Source organism: Neolamprologus multifasciatus, chromosome 10 (assembly GCF_963576455.1).
Source record: "Neolamprologus multifasciatus chromosome 10, fNeoMul1.2, whole genome shotgun sequence".
Classification (NCBI taxonomy): Eukaryota; Metazoa; Chordata; class Actinopteri; order Cichliformes; family Cichlidae; genus Neolamprologus; species Neolamprologus multifasciatus.
In genome coordinates this window covers 22,074,955-22,090,882 of record NC_140448.1, presented here as the reverse complement: position 1 = coordinate 22,090,882, position 15,928 = coordinate 22,074,955, and the positions used below count along the sequence as shown (strand labels likewise).

The window sequence follows — 15,928 nt, the reverse complement described above, 5'->3', positions numbered from 1 at the left end:
GATTTCCTGAATGTGCTGCTTTCTCCTTCCTCCTTCTATTTTTTTTTTAAATTCTACAGAACACTTGTGAATTAAATACACAAGCAGCCAATTAGTGATCTTTTTGGAACAGACTTGCTTGTAAACAGTCTATCGTGTTCACAGCACAAACCTCCTCCCATCCTTTAATCTGCTACTGTGAGCTGAGGCTGAGCTGAAGGAGATTTTCGACAAAGATAATGCTCAATTCACCGTTTTTTTGTTGTTGTTGTTTTTGGGTTGCTTTTTTTTTTTTTTTTTTTTTGGTGGTGGTGGTGGAAATGAGGAAAGCTAGTACCAGCTGGCACTTTAATCTCCATTTATGAAATATGAGCATATAATTTCTCTCTCCCTCTCTTCCCTCCCTCCTGTTTTTTTTTTTCTTTTTCTTCATCTGCTGGGAAATAAAACATTAACACACTCCATGAATAAAGGATACTTCACTTGAAGACCTGACAAATGCTCCCCATCTCAAACAGCTGATGGAGAGTAAGAGTAATGACTTTGTCTGCAACCATGCATATCATTTACTATTTTTTCTCCTTTTTTTAGAGCACAAGAAGACCCACTTCCTTTCACCTTCACTTAAGCAGATAGGTGAATTAAGATCATATTCCCTTTCGGCAGCTTAGCAAAAGGTCTCTTGAGGAGAAGAGGGCGGAAAGAGCAAATAAATTATTTGAAGCACAGCTATGTTTGTGCCACTCCCTCTGAGGAAGAAAGAGACCCTGCACAAGAAAAAACTAAGAACGAGGATGTAGAAGAGTAGAGCATGGATAAGAAATACAGTAGGAAGTTGGAAGAGGAAATGGCACAAGAGGTGAAAAAAGGCAGCAATAATGAAAGAGATTATGAGGGAAAGGTAGAGAGTACTGCATGTGTGTATACATGTGAGAGAGAGGCTCAAAGAGGAGATGAGGGGAAGAGCTTGCAAAAGCAGAGCCTCTTTAGCTGAAATAGGGTTGCTGCTGCAACAGCTGGGTATCAGGTATCAGTATGCATCAGTTCATTTAATAAGAAACAGTAATGTCAATAAATAGACTGGTTAGTTTCCACACAGAGGCAAAAGCAAACAATGGGATCTGTCAGTTTTTTCAGTATCTTTTGACTCTTTTGACTTAGTTTTTAGGTCCAGAAGATGTCTCATGTCACTTGGTCTGATAGTTACCTATGCTTATGCTCATACTGAGGCTGTTTCTGAGGCTGCTGGCTGGTGGCTGATTCTAAGTTCTGGATAGTTTTAGCCACTTAACCTTTGTTGGCTTCTTTCAAATGTTTGTGTTCAGCTGAATGAAAGCAATTTAAGTATCTGATTAAGTTTGTTCTTACAATCTCGTTTGTGGTGGTCCCACTTTGGCCAACTTTCATCTTAACTCAGAGGGAAGAGCTTTCACGCTAACAACATAGCATGTGGCTACAAGTGTGTGTGTTTGTGTCTACTTAACTGCAGCACTGTGTGGATGTTGTGCATGCATGAAAGCGACCAGCTAGCAACTGGTTATACATGAGGCTAACCAGCGGGTCAGGGCCAAGAATGCTTAAAAATCTGCCAATATCAATTCCTGCCTGGTCGATCATTGCATCTCTAGTTTAGTTTGAAGCTTTTTAAAATACTTTTTGGACAAGAACAAAGGTCTATCCCACAGGAAACAATACAACATAATAACAATGTACAACCAATTTAATATTTGTCAAGGTCTTTTAATAAGAAATTGTTTATATTAAAGCAATTAGACTTTGTATTACTGGTTACTTTGTACTATTAGTCTTAGAGCACTGTATTGTTAACTTTAAAGTTATCTATATGAATGACAGAAATCATCTGTATATTAATGGTCCTTACAGCTTTACCGGGCATATCCATGAAAGCATCAGATGGAGCCAAGGTACATACCTGTATGAATTTTTCCATACATGCATTGCAGGATGTAATGTACATGCAGATTTCTTGTTGTAATGTCAGCACTGATTATATTTAAGTATAGCCACACTTTTGAAAATTTATTTTTTTCCACCATTTTCACTAAGAGCACAGTCCTCCAGCGTGCTGCACAGCAAGTGAGAGACACTCCTTCCCCTTGCACAGATTGTCTGAAAGAAAGGTGTTCCTCCCGGATTAGAAGGAGCAAAAATGTTTCATGTCATAAAATGTTAATCTTATTGCAAGTTAAAAAAGGACTTGGTCAAACAAAATGTACCATTATTGTAGTTTGGATCTTTCTCCAAAACAATTAGAGTCCCCCCCCAGCACTCTAGTGCACTGTAGCTATCATGAGGACACAATGGGCAACTGAAGTGGCTGATGAAAAAAATGTGGTGGTGACCAACTGACTACAGCCCAAAAATCACTCCAATATACCCCTTTAACTGAGTCCATGAACCTCTGCTGCCATCCTGGCCAATTGGCATAGCAGCAAACGCATGCTGGCCTGAATACAAACCCTCCTTTTCATCCTTTCATAAACCGCGCATTGTCTAAGCCAATGTCCAGCACCTTGTTGCCATTGTGGTGAGCAGCAAACTCAAAATGCAGCTAGCTGGTACCCTGGTGGGGTTCTGGCTCAAGCTTAGCTAATAAATCATCACATTCTATATCAGTCTGGGTGCCATTAGGTAATCTGATCAAAAGCTCCACGCCTATCTGATGATGCAAGTATATGCAATTTAGACTTTTGCCTTGAAATGAGGAGATGGGATTAGGTGTGACAGACTGACTTTTGTAGTAAGCTTAATAGAAAAGTGAACAGTGTCCTTGTGAAGCTTCACCATTCGGATGCTGTAAGATGATGGAAATGGAAAAGAGGACATCAACTACAGTTGCTTCAGATGAATGTACTGCACTACCAGTCTCACTCAGTCAGAGTTCGTCACATTGCTATCTCTCAGTACATTAAAAAAAGCAGTGCAGATAGCAAATGAAGACAACTTTAATAAAAGAATCCATAATTGCATGCACTGCAGCAGCAATCAGTGCTATAACATATTATTAAAGTTCTATCATATAAGTGCTTGTTTTCATGCACTGCTTGTAATTTTCAGCAACTTTGGATTTAGCACAGCTGTGGCTCCACGCTGTAGTGGTTAACACACAAAAAGTCCCTCAGGTGAGACTGAGATGAGACACAAACCCAGCTTCAAGGGGTCACAAGCAAGTGTAAGCCTAGTGCCGAACCCAAATCTCTGTCAAATCAAACATGTGGTTCTGCCTCATGTGGGGACCCAAAATAAAGGAGCATCTGAAGAACCTTTGAACTTAATGCCTCATTTGAATGTCAAGTAACTATTTACTAAACTTGCATGTAGCTCGGGTTTAACTTACTGAGTTGAGTAGGTGACCCATAGTGTTAAAGCAGAGGCCTGGTTTGAATCTGGCCTGCATGCTTTCCCTTGTGGGCTTTCCTGTCTTCTCTCCACTATCCTAACACAATAAAGGCTAAAAGCCCAATAAATGCACTTTAAAAAAATCAGACTTTATATGTTATAATTCCTAACTGAAGCTTTAACTTAGGGGAGTCCTAAAAGGCATTTTAAAAAAAGCCAAACGATTAATCCTTTAACGACTTTAATGGGCAGTCTGTTTCCTGACTGCAACATATTGACTCGTTAAGAGCATAGACTGGTTGACAACATGTACGTTTTTCCATTATGAGGATTCCAAGAAACACTGAAATGCACCCGAGGATCCACAGATAATTGTTGTTGACGTCAAAGAGGATGGGATGAGGTAAACAACCACAGAACACACACACACACGTGAACGGACAAACAAATACACACACATCCCCCACCGCATTCTTGCCATTTAACTTTCCACTTGTTTGGAAGGATTTGTCAAGTCTCTGAAGATGTCATATAATTGAGACTCAGTCTAATGTAAATAATTCAGACTTCTCACAGAGATTTATGTTAAACAGTAAGTAATGCAGAATTAGGTTTACAAGATATAGGAGAACCAGAAAATGAGAAATATTAATGGCCCATAAAGCCTATAGACTAGTAAATCCCATTATTTAGTTTTTTTAATTAAAATGCAAAAAGTATGGCATAAAAATTTAAATTGAGTAAGTTTTTGCTTTAAATCATTTTTTGAACATATTTCAAAAATATTTTTGCTTGCTTGTTTTTATGACAGGTGACTTAATAAACACGTTAAGCACTATGTATATACTATATATGTGCTTTTGAACTAGTCATAGTAGGGATACACACATATTCCAACAAGCCTAGGTGTGTAGAGAGTTTTTGTTGTTTAACTGCAAAAATACCCTTAACTGCTTTATAAAGATTACCTTTGACTAACACCTGTGATACTGAACTAAAAACAAAATAAATGAGTAAAAGGTAGAAGTAAAAAGTATCCGGTAGTTGGGTACAGTTCCCGCTTCAGTTTAATGTCTAAAGGATGTGATGTAGTAGTGCAAGATCTGACCATCTAGAATGTAGAATTGGTATATCTGACAAATGAAATTTAAAGCACTCATACTTGAATAAGCTGTGTCATCTTCATTTTATTGTACAAATCTGTTTTATGGCTCCATGTTTAAAGACCTGTTCAACACCTGTACCTCTGTACTGTAATAGCATATGCAATACCAAACTTACAAAGTCTATTTTAAGGTAATATTATTTTCCATTAAACATATTTCCACTTTGTGTTTCATGCTCAGAGGTTGCTCTATTGTCCCTTGATGACACTGAACTAATTTCCCTCCTTACAGGATGAGCTGAAAGACTGTTGCTAAGATTGAATGTTCCCATGGGACTGTTCATGTTTCCATATAGCAGCAAACTATACCGTGCAAGGACTCATTATTGAAAATTACATAGATATGTCTGCTGATGTTGCCATTGTTGTCTCGTTATTACGGTACCCAGAATATAACTGGGACATAACTGCATAAAAGACATTTACCCTGATCTCAAACGACACCAAAACCTACATACACTATGCAAAAGCCTCGAGCCACCTCCCATTATTTAGTTATCAATATAATGTCATTATTAAGCTTCTAAGGAATCAGACTTTCTTGTAATTTCTTGTAATTCTTGATCAATAGTTCTCTAGTTATGAAGGTCTTTCAAAGCGAGGGAATGTATTTTTGTTGCTTGTTAAGCCACTTAGCACTGACCTATGAATCATTCAAGCATAAAAAAAGGTCCAAACTATACATACTCCACATAGCGGACATCTTAGCAAATAACTCATTTTAAATGGTATCTTCATTTCTAGTAGCCTGATGTAAAAAAACATATATAATTTCTTCTCATTTCTTTAGTTGAGTTTGAAAAATGCCCAAGATAACATCGTTTTACAGGGATCACATTGTATTTTTGTAACAAAGTGATCCCCGAGGAGCTAGCATCATAAACAGTGTGTGCGGTTTGTCCTCAAAAAATGTAAGAAAACAAGTGGAAGGCAAATTGCCAGGCCTATTTATGGTAGATCTTAAGAAAAAAGCAGTAAAATACCACAGCAGAGATCTGACACGGGACCTGAGAGATGCATTGGCTCTTTATCCATCTACTGTTCATCAAAGGTTCATCAGAAACGTTGTCAGTGGAAGGGCGGCTGTCAAGAAGCCATTCTTAAGGAAGGGAAAGAGGAAGTAAAGACTGAGTTATGCCAAATTACACAGGAACTGGACTGAAGATCATATGGAGTCATGAATCCAAATTAGAAAATTTTGGTTCACTAGTGATTATTATTAGTGTAATAATAACAGAGGAGGTCAGGAGAGAAGTCTAACAGTGAGTGGAACAGTAAAACGGTGTCGGCTCTGTCTTTCAGCAAGTAGTGTTGGAGATCTTTTCAAAGCGGATGGAATTATGAAAACATAAAAGTACTGTCAGATTTTCATCCACCATGCATTACAATCTGGAAAGCATCTGACTGGCTGCGGATTCAAAAAACAAACATAAATATGTTAGGTTTATATTGTTGGATTGTCATTTATGCTTAGAAATATATACTCATATATGCTTAGATTTTTATAATCGATTGCATAATGATAGAGGTCTGATCCTTAGCAGTCTGCAAAGACTCTGAGTGCCTCCCACTCTGGCATACAGACACATCTTAAGGTCATGAGAGAGGTCGTACCTTCTCTTGCTGATTTATGGTATAGGAGGACACCTACTCTGTATCTATTTAAGTATAAGAGCCCTTTGTTTAGGTGGACCGCTGGACTCCTAGCACCAGCTTTGGGGAGTCTTCACAGGGTCACACACACACATCTATACATACACACAGACAAGAATTGTCTCGTTCCAGCGTGGGTCTGTGCTAGACAGACCCAACAACATACAATATATTTGCTCATACGAGCTGCAACACAAACTCAAACTAGACACAATCCGAGAAATTTTAATGTTCTACCAACTAATAACTTAAATAATATATGTAATAGTAAAGGGGTTTGTGTATGTCTGTGTGTGTGTACACGGGTATTAACATCTTCCTGGGGACCAAAAATTGGTAGTTTACTATACTTGTGGGGACAAACAGCCCTCGTGGGGACCCCACGAGTTTGAAGGCATTTTTGAGACTCAAAACAAAAATGGTTTTAGTGTCAGGGTTACAATTAGGTTATGGTTAGGTTTAGGGTAAGGGTCAGGGTTAGGCATTCATTTTTGATGGTTAGGGTTAGGGTAAGCGGCTAGGGAAAGCATTATGTCAATGAGATGTCCCCACAACGATATAAATACACACACGTGTGTGTGTGTGTGTGTGTGTGTGTGTGTGTGTGTGTGTGTGTGTGTGTGTGTGTGTGTAGAAGCATCAGTACCGTATGCTGATATCCAGCCATCATATGGAAGAAGCTAATGCCATACGTATTTTACCTCTGGCATGATCAAACTTGTAAATGACATAATTAACATGTGATCGTGTTGCATGTGATTAATGTCATTATCATCATTGCTCCCCTAATTATCATCAAAATCATTAAAGACCAACGGAAAGAGAATCTGTATGTCTCGTATTTATACCCATATAGACAGGTGCATACACACACAAACGTCCACTGAAAAGCATTCGCTCGGCGAACCCAAGTCAGCACGTCCACGTCTGAGTGAGGAAATTATATATTCAATTTCCATACAGATGAGCCGAGAGTTACTTTCAGCTCCTCTTCCTATTTGAAGCTAATGAATGCAGATTGAAAAGATGTTGATTCCATCTAAACAAACGCCCCCAACACCTGCGCATCAACTGGCAAGTCTGTCCTCTCCAGGACTGAAATAGAAAACATAATTTAAATATTCATACCCCTCAATGGGCTGAATGAATAAGCAAATTATTAATCCGTCCCACTTATTTCTCCTCCTCTCTTTCCTGTGGAGGTTTAAGAGCGTGGACAAGAGCAAGTAGCCTGCTTAACGTTAAATGGTGTAATTTGTTATCTGGGGGTGTTGATAAATTAGTGTTCTCTGTTACAGTGATGTTTCCTATTAGTCATGATCTGAGAAGGTCTTTTTCCTATGTTTGTGTCTTTGCTCAGACATCAGAGTGGAAGAGTAATTTTAAAGATCAATGTACACAGAAAGCATTTTATCAACTGTTTTTGCTGTCAATCAGTAGTGTTTGGATTTCATCAAGTGTGCCCATCGACACGCACTCTAAAACCTGTCGTGCCCTCTAAAATCAATGAATGAAAATCGGTAAAAGATGATTTATTCTGCTGAGCCATCATCAAAACCGTTTTTATATGGGAAATTTTTCCATCAATCTGGTGTAGACAGTGGGTCTGGCTGCCTTCCTTAAGGTCCGCTTTGGAAGACAGCTTGTTCTCAGGACAGAAACACTAAACAGAGGCCTGAGTCAGTGGGAATTGACTCAGGTAATGTGGATTCCCAATAAGTGGTGTTCTTAATACAGACATTACATTGCTTCAGTGAACATCATTAGTGATAGCTAATTTTCATGGACTACTAATTCATAAAATGTACAAAAACTATCCTGTAAAGCATAAACCGGGTAAATGAAGAGAGTTCTTTGTATGATACAGGGTTGCTGTATTGTTGTCTGTTACTATGTCACGAGTAAGGCAGTCATTTTGCACACTCAATGTACTTAATATATTTTGGCAGCAAACCTTAGCCAATAATGGAACATCTCATGCACTTTGAGTTATTCAGCAACTTAAAATAATAACATTTGGCAGTAGGCACACTCTTATTGGCTCTCCGATTTGTGGTTTTGCCATAACAGCAGATATTTCTGCCTGAAAAGCACTTAACTTGCATTTTGAAAATTAAGTAAGGCATCAAAACAGCAACATAGATGGAACTGGCGCATTTGATAATGGCCGTAGTCTCTGGCAGAGGGTAAACTGTTGTGTCAGGGATGACCTTAATGTCAAGACATCTTGACCTTGCCCTGTGGTGGAGCAGTATTAGAAAACTATGTGGATGAAAACAGCCAAGGAGAAAAGAGGAGTACGCAATGCCCAAGCTCTGGTGAAAAATGAGGCAGGAAGCATAAGGAGGACACATGCTGAAGACTATTTTTGTCCTGTTATTTTTAAAGAGACTGAGGGCAACAAACCCTTAACTGTATCATTAAAGGTTATTACAAAAAACTATGTATTGAGTAATAAAAATGTCAGTTTATAGAAACACCTCTTACCTGTGTATGATGCGCTTGGTGCGGAGATATCCCAGAGCCAGAGCCAATTCACAAATGTAGAGTTTGACAGTGCTCTCTGAGAAGTGCACATTCTGCTGGAGGTGGTAGCGCAGGTCTCCGCCCAGAAGCAGATCCACCACCATAAACATGTCCTCCTCGTCTTGGAAGGAATACCTATAAAGAAAGATAAGTCACAAAGAAGAGTGACATGGTAACAAAGAGTCAGGGAAATGGTGAAGAAAACTGGAGAAAGAAATAAAAACTGAGGAGACGTTTAAGAGGAGGAGGGAAAAGAACTAGGGAATCAGGGGGTGATAAACCCATCAGCAAAAAAATAAGATAACAAGCGCAAATTGAACTCATGCCAGGTTTGTGCACCTCAGGCAAATCAACCTTTTAAAGATAGTGTGTAACACCTTAGTATAAAAAGTTTGACAAGAACAAAGAGTTCAGCAAAACCTTTCGGGGTTTTAACAACATGATCTCTATTAAAAACAACCTGGGAAGCCTTGCATACTCTCCGAGGACAAGTGCTCCTCTAAGTCCAGGCCTAAAGAAAAACACTCATCACAGTCTTTCACATTGCAGAAAATGCTGTCTATGTGACGCCTGTGGCAAAGTTTATTAACCTTCTGTCAGGGTTGGGGTTTTTTGTGCTCTCCCTTCCTCTCTCTTGCCTTTCCCCCTTTTCGCTGCTCTCAGGTGACGTTTAGGATGGTTCCCCGATCAGTTCCCTAATCTTTCTGTAAACTGAATGCTTTGGTCTAGGTCCTGCTTTGGAGTCCTTTGACAAAGCTTTACTTGTTATGACACTTTTAAGGCTCAGAGAAATGAGAAAATCCCACAGAGGTGGCTACACAGGAGGCATGTGAGACAACTAGTCAGTCTTAATAAATATTATTCCATCATTCCATCCATCCATCTTCTTCCGTTTATAAAGACCAAAGTGCTGCACAAAGCCTTCAAATTATATATAAATACACCTGAGATATACTTAAGTACATCATCACTCGATTTAAAAATATAATGTGAGCCACTATCATCCTTATACTTGTATGGCAAGGATAAAAAATGTGCCTTCTTAGTTGTCTCCACATGTCATTGTATAATGAATAGCTTGCTAACTATTCTTGTTTCCTCTTAAATTTTCCGTGGGCTCAATTTTGCATAATTTTTACAGTTTTTACAGTACACAGTAGTTAATATTTGCCTATATATAGTCCTGTATTGGTGTCAATCTGTGAAGAATGCGCTGAGTGTGACTGCGGTCATCAGTCTGCTCATCCCTGAAGCTCCAGCATGCACAGCCAGCCTGTCTCAGCGAGAAGTCCGCTGCGTTGCACTTTGAGTAGCTGTTGCACAAATAATTGATTTTACATGCTGAGCTTCTCACCGGGGATGCACTTTTTGTTCACTCCATTTAAACAATGACTTAATTAGTTTCTCACCCACGACTAATTTATGCAAAAATTGTATAAAAAAATCGCAGCTGCCTGCTTTTTTTTTTTTCAAAGCTCGCCTAGGGTTTTGTTCTGCATACAGTTGGCAACACAGTGTCCTACATTTCCACGTTCATATCTTGCATAAAATATCAGATCTGCTGCTACACTCGATTGAAATGTGGATTTAATTGGATGCAAACAGCCTACAGCTGAAATTGTTGCATCTTTGAAAAGAGTATTTCTGTTATTGCCGGCGGAAAAGGATCATCTTGGCTAAAAGTCAAAGTGTAATGACCAAGGATGTCTTTTTTTGGCTGTATTGGTGAACACCCTGAAGGTGAAGCTTTTCTGAACTGGATGGATGGAGATTGATTAAGCTGACTCCAAACTGTCTACTACGGCTCAGATAATGCTGAGACCACTCAACATCTGATTGCCGCAGCCTCCGAGTTTGGAAATACTATCTGTGGCATGGACATCCTGGAGATGCGTATATTTATAGGCAACAATAAATATTTATCCTAAAGATAATCCTATTTCTGACTCTCTTTAGGATATCCTATTTACCCAAAAGTCAACTACATTGAACCAGGCAAAATATGGTATTTTTGCACCAACAAGGTGATTCCAAAAGAGATCTATGCCAAAAACCTGTCATATCTCAGTATGGTGTGCAACATATCCTTAAAAATGTGTCAAGCCAAAATAAATCTACAGCAGATGAACAGAATCTGAAAGTCATGTCCTTATGAATAAAAACATAAATACAGCGAAGAAGTGACACAGGACCTTAAGAATTCACCAAAGCCTCATCAAAAAGTCTCAGTGTGTGTAGATGTAGGAAAGGCTGAAGCATGTCATATTACAGAAGGATTTTAGTGAAAATCAGTGCAACAGTTCTTATGGAGTGAAAAACCTATATTTGAAATTGGCAAGAGGTACAACAGCGAGTGTTTGAAGCCATCTGTAAAACACAGTGGATGCTCTGTCATAGTTTTAAGACTGATGGAACTACGAAGGCAGAAACACATCAGATTTTAACCCAACAATAATGTCATCTGGAAAGTATCTCTTTGTTAACAGCTTTATTTTTCAGCATAACAACGATGTCAAACAAATTGCCAATGTAGTAAAAGCCTAGCTGGATGGAAAAACACACAATGGAACGCAATAAGTCATGGATTGGTCTCCCTAGAGCCTGGACCTCAATAATGTGGGGGGTCATCCGGCACAGAATAGAACAAAAGGCACCCAAACGTCAAAGAAGTACTTCGAATGTCCTTCAAAAACTCTAAAGAACGATGTCTTAAAGAAATTACGGAGAAGCTTGTCTGACAGAGTTCAGGTTGCGATGAAGAATAAAACTGGTCATAATGAATAATGACACATTGTACAAAACATAGCTGTGTTGGGACAATGAGAATAAAAAATGTATTCAGAAAAGAGGACCTTTAACGGGAGTCTACCAAGATTTTATTCTGGAAAAGAAAAGTTTCAGCTGCTGCAGATATAACTAGAGTGACAGAGTGGTTTGGCATGTATGCTTGTGTGTGTGCATAAAGATGAAAGAAAGGAAGAGTGAGTTGGAAAACGATATGATGCTTGAGTCTGGCACAGAAGGAAGAGACACACATCAAACCCGCATCATATTAACGCCACACTCTCTGCATTGCTTGACTTTGATGCAGGATTTGTAGTTTTTTCGGAGGACACAACTCCAACTGTGTTCATGGAGAGTAAAAATGTTCTAGCTAATTATATTACTCTAGTTCTGTGTACAAAGATATGTGAAGAACTAATGAACCACACATTTGGATATGCCAGTCTAGGTGCTATCCTGTTACTGCGTACCTCAATTACAGAAGAATTATAGAAAAATAAACTGTAAGGAGTTAAATAGCAGGAACAAGTATGCAAATTTTTAAATGTGATGCTGAAAATGTGTGAAATACTGATGACTGAAAATCTGATAGTTGCAAAAAAACCTTGCCAAAGACTCCAAACCAAGATGGGAAAAATAGGTCTTTTTTGGTTTAAAGTGTGCGCCAGACAACTTTTAGTGTTTGTCGGATGGACTCTATTTTTACTCCATCTACTAATCGTTTGATTGACTGTCTTTGCCTCTCATTTGCTCTCTTGCTGTCTCCTGTGTCTCTCATCCCTTCTCTCTTATTCTACCTTAAGTGTTTTTCTCTTTCTTTCACACACACATGGAGTGTAAATAACTCTAACTGAGCCAATTTAAGGAGGTAAAGAATACAACGGGACTCTGTCACAAGTATTTAGGAGACACAAACGGAACATTAATTGCTCTTTTTTCTTGGCCACAAAACAAGAAAAGGAGTTACTTGTTTAATATGTATACAATGAGATGATTTCTTCTAATATGCTGAGTTCAGCAACTTTTTTTATGACAGGGGAATTGATCTTTACATCTGAATTAAATGTGCTTCTTGCTAATTTATTCATTACTACTAACTATTTAATAATTATTTATTTTATGTCATGTATACTAGAGATATCATGAGCCAATCTTATGGATTTCTGTTTGTGTCAATTTAGGTATTTTTTTAATAGACTGAAATACAAATATGAGAAAAAAGGGTCACAAATATTGAACATTCCTATTCTTTGCATTTAATTCATTATACATCCAATTAGTTCATTAATTACCAATTACATGCCAGATACTAAATGCATTTAAGCATGCAGATATGGTCAAGATCACCTGCAAAAGTTCAAAGCAAACATCCGAATGGGGAAGAAAGGTGACTTAAGCAACTTTGAATGTGGCATGGTTGTTGGTGCCAGATGGGCCAGTCTGAGTATTTCAGAAATTGCTGATCTACTGGAATTTTCATGAAAAACCATCTGTGGGTTTTACAGAGAATGGTCCAAAAATAGAGAAAATATCCAATGAGCATAGTTCTCTGGATGAGATTGCAGTGAGGTGATAGGAAGGCAACAATAACTCAAATAACTACTCGTCAAAGGAAAACTGGACAACTGAAAATTAGAATAATGTTGCATATTCTGGTCATTCTTAGTTTCTGCTTCAACATTTGAACAGAAGTGTCAGAATTTGGCATAAAAACAAAATGAGAGCATTGATCCATGCTGCTTTGTATCTTGTATTCAGGATGTTGGCGTTGGGGTTATGGTGTGGGGGATAAATGCTTAGCCCCCTTACTAGCAACTGAGCATCATTTAAACACCACAGCCTACCTGAGTATTGTTGCTGAACATGTGCCTCCATTTATGACCACAGTGTGCTAATCTTCTGTTGCGTCTAGCAGTACAATGCACCATGTTTCAAAGCTCAAATCATCTCAAACTGGATATTGAACATTACAATGAGTTCACTGTACTCATACGGCATCAGTCACCAGATCTCAACCCAGCAGAGAACCTTTGGGATGTGGTAGAGCAGGAGATTTGCATCATGGATGTGCAGCTAAAAATCTGCAGTAATGTTACCGGCACCTTCCAGAATCGAGGCCATGACGACTTAAAGCAGGTAACAGAAGGACTACGGTGTATCTAATAAAGCAATGTGTGAGCATAAATGCATTTTTTAAATGTTTCAAAATCAAACTGTGAATGGCGCTCTCACTTTACCTGCATTACAGGATTTAAATGTTCTTGTCATTTGTTAAAGGAAAAAGAAATACAAGAGTTTTTTGAGGGATGGGTTCAGTTGGTTGGTAGATTATCAATGGTCAGTATAACCATGTATTGTAATAACACATACGTTAATATGAAAGTTCAATGTATTACTTGTTCAACTACTTGATGAGTTCACAACTTTGTGTTGGCTTCAGGGCAGCCAGGCCATCAAGTTAATCGATATCACTCTAGAGCCGTCCGTGAAACCAGTTTAATCGAGTAGAAAACCAACTCTCACGCTTGGCTGAGGTTTCCATGTTTTCCTGTCCCACTAGGATTTCCGTCAAAGAGACAAGGTGGTAAAAACTGAAAGGGCTTAGCCATAATTGGGGGGTGGGGATGGGGGTGTGGGGTGGAAATGGAGGAGTGACTGACTTGCCAAAGACTTCCACATAAAAGAGACAAACCATCGTACACTCACACAGACCTATCTGTTTTTATGGTTGTGGTTTTTGCGCTGCGATTAGAGTGCATTAAGTTTTTTTTTTTTAATGATAGTTGATAATAATCAACATCGATCTGGAGATGACTGACTTAGTACTAATACAGCTCTATAATTCAGCTAGTTCAGCACTGTCTCTTCAAAAAGAAAGAAAGAAACGGTGCTTGTGAATGTGCTCTCCCTCTCAGTCGCTCTCTGACCATGGGGAGCTGGTACTTGGAAGGCAGTTGAATATGAATGAAGTCTTTAGTGACCTGCTGCCACTGCTGTCAAAATGAATTAGAAATGGCACTGATTATGTTGTTTGCCACAGGTAGAGTCTGGGTCACAGAAGCTACCTGAGTTACCACTGATGCTGTCTCATATTAAAACTGTCCATTGCGCTGATCACTGTATGTAAACGAAAACAATCCTAACAACTTAGAGAACCCCCCCCCGCCCTTCTAAATAACCTTGTTTTTAAAAGTGGTAGTCCAATCACAGCTGTAGTAGTTTGCTTAATCTTTTCTGAACACATTTTTTGTTGATTAATAGCTTAATAGCAGCTAGACAGATAAAGTTTCACAAATCTCGTTAATAATGGATGACATAAACAACATAATGGCATGAAGATGAAAAGCTGTACAAGAATGAAATGGAAAATAATCAGCCAGTCAGTAATGGGAGTCCTGTCTCCATTTGCCTTTGCACCTGCAGAAAGAACAGACATCCACAAGCAAATAACGCTGTTGATGCTTCAACCACAGTTGTGGGCTGACAAAAGCCAAGAGTCATCAGGCTGCAGATTAGCACCTGTGCATTACGTTGAAACTGTGAAAAACTTTTCATTCGCTTTCCTGGCATCGAGCCTGGTGTCTCCGTGGCGCGCTAGCTCTCTCTGTTTCCTCAGCTTGTATTTTAACCGCTCCCACCTCCATAATATTCTTTCTTTCTGTGCCTATCTCTACTGTGCCGCACATGCATTTCAATGTGACCCCTTTGGTGGCTTCCAGGCAGCCGGTCAATGGGAGAGCATCCGCCATGGAGCTTTTAGAAGCAAAGACACCCCGGGCCATTTTAGTAATGGAAGAAACCACAGGGGCTCACAACCTAATGGTAACGTGTCCTTACAAAAAGACTCTGTCAAAGGTAACAGTTATGACATGTAAGGCTACACAGTTAATGAAATAATACTGAATATGCTGCAGTTTCCAAAGGCCTTATATTTTCATCACAATATAAAGCGCCCTGAGATGACTTTTGTGTTGAATCAGAGCCATATAAATAAAACTGAATTGAATTTCTATACGGTATTGAATGAAACTCTCATCTAGTACATACTTAAATGATAAAAGGAAAATAATATAGCCACTGGCTCACTTGTATTTCTAACACTGAATTTAATATTGAAGCACTTATGACAGACTTTTGGTCTTTGCGGTAATCCATCTTCCATACACCTTTTGTGAAGTTAATGAACTAAAACTCCCTCTAAACTGCTGAGTGATTTTTGCTCATTAACATTTATCTATTGAATGCCCACAGCATAACAACCACACCAGTGAATCTCAGTGATAAAATGCCTAATCAGGACTTTGTTGTTCACCACAGAGTAATGCAATTATAGTGATCAGACATAAATACTATACAGATGCACACACGCCTAATCTGACCACCACACCTTGTTTGAAATGGGCAGAGACAGTCAACCGCTCAGACTGTGACATGCCGGATCGATGCCAACAGCCTTCCGAC

General features: G+C 38.9%; 1 protein-coding gene across 1 annotated transcript in view; it reads right to left on the bottom strand.

The window, feature by feature from the left end:
* Window positions 1-15,928, bottom strand: part of stk32a (serine/threonine kinase 32A) — a 73,192-nt gene that overhangs the window by 43,747 nt on the left and 13,517 nt on the right. The window contains exon 5 of the mRNA XM_085173950.1: window positions 8,645-8,818. Coding sequence (XP_085030076.1) covers window positions 8,645-8,818 — 174 coding nt within the window. The remainder of the gene's footprint in view (window positions 1-8,644; window positions 8,819-15,928) is intronic.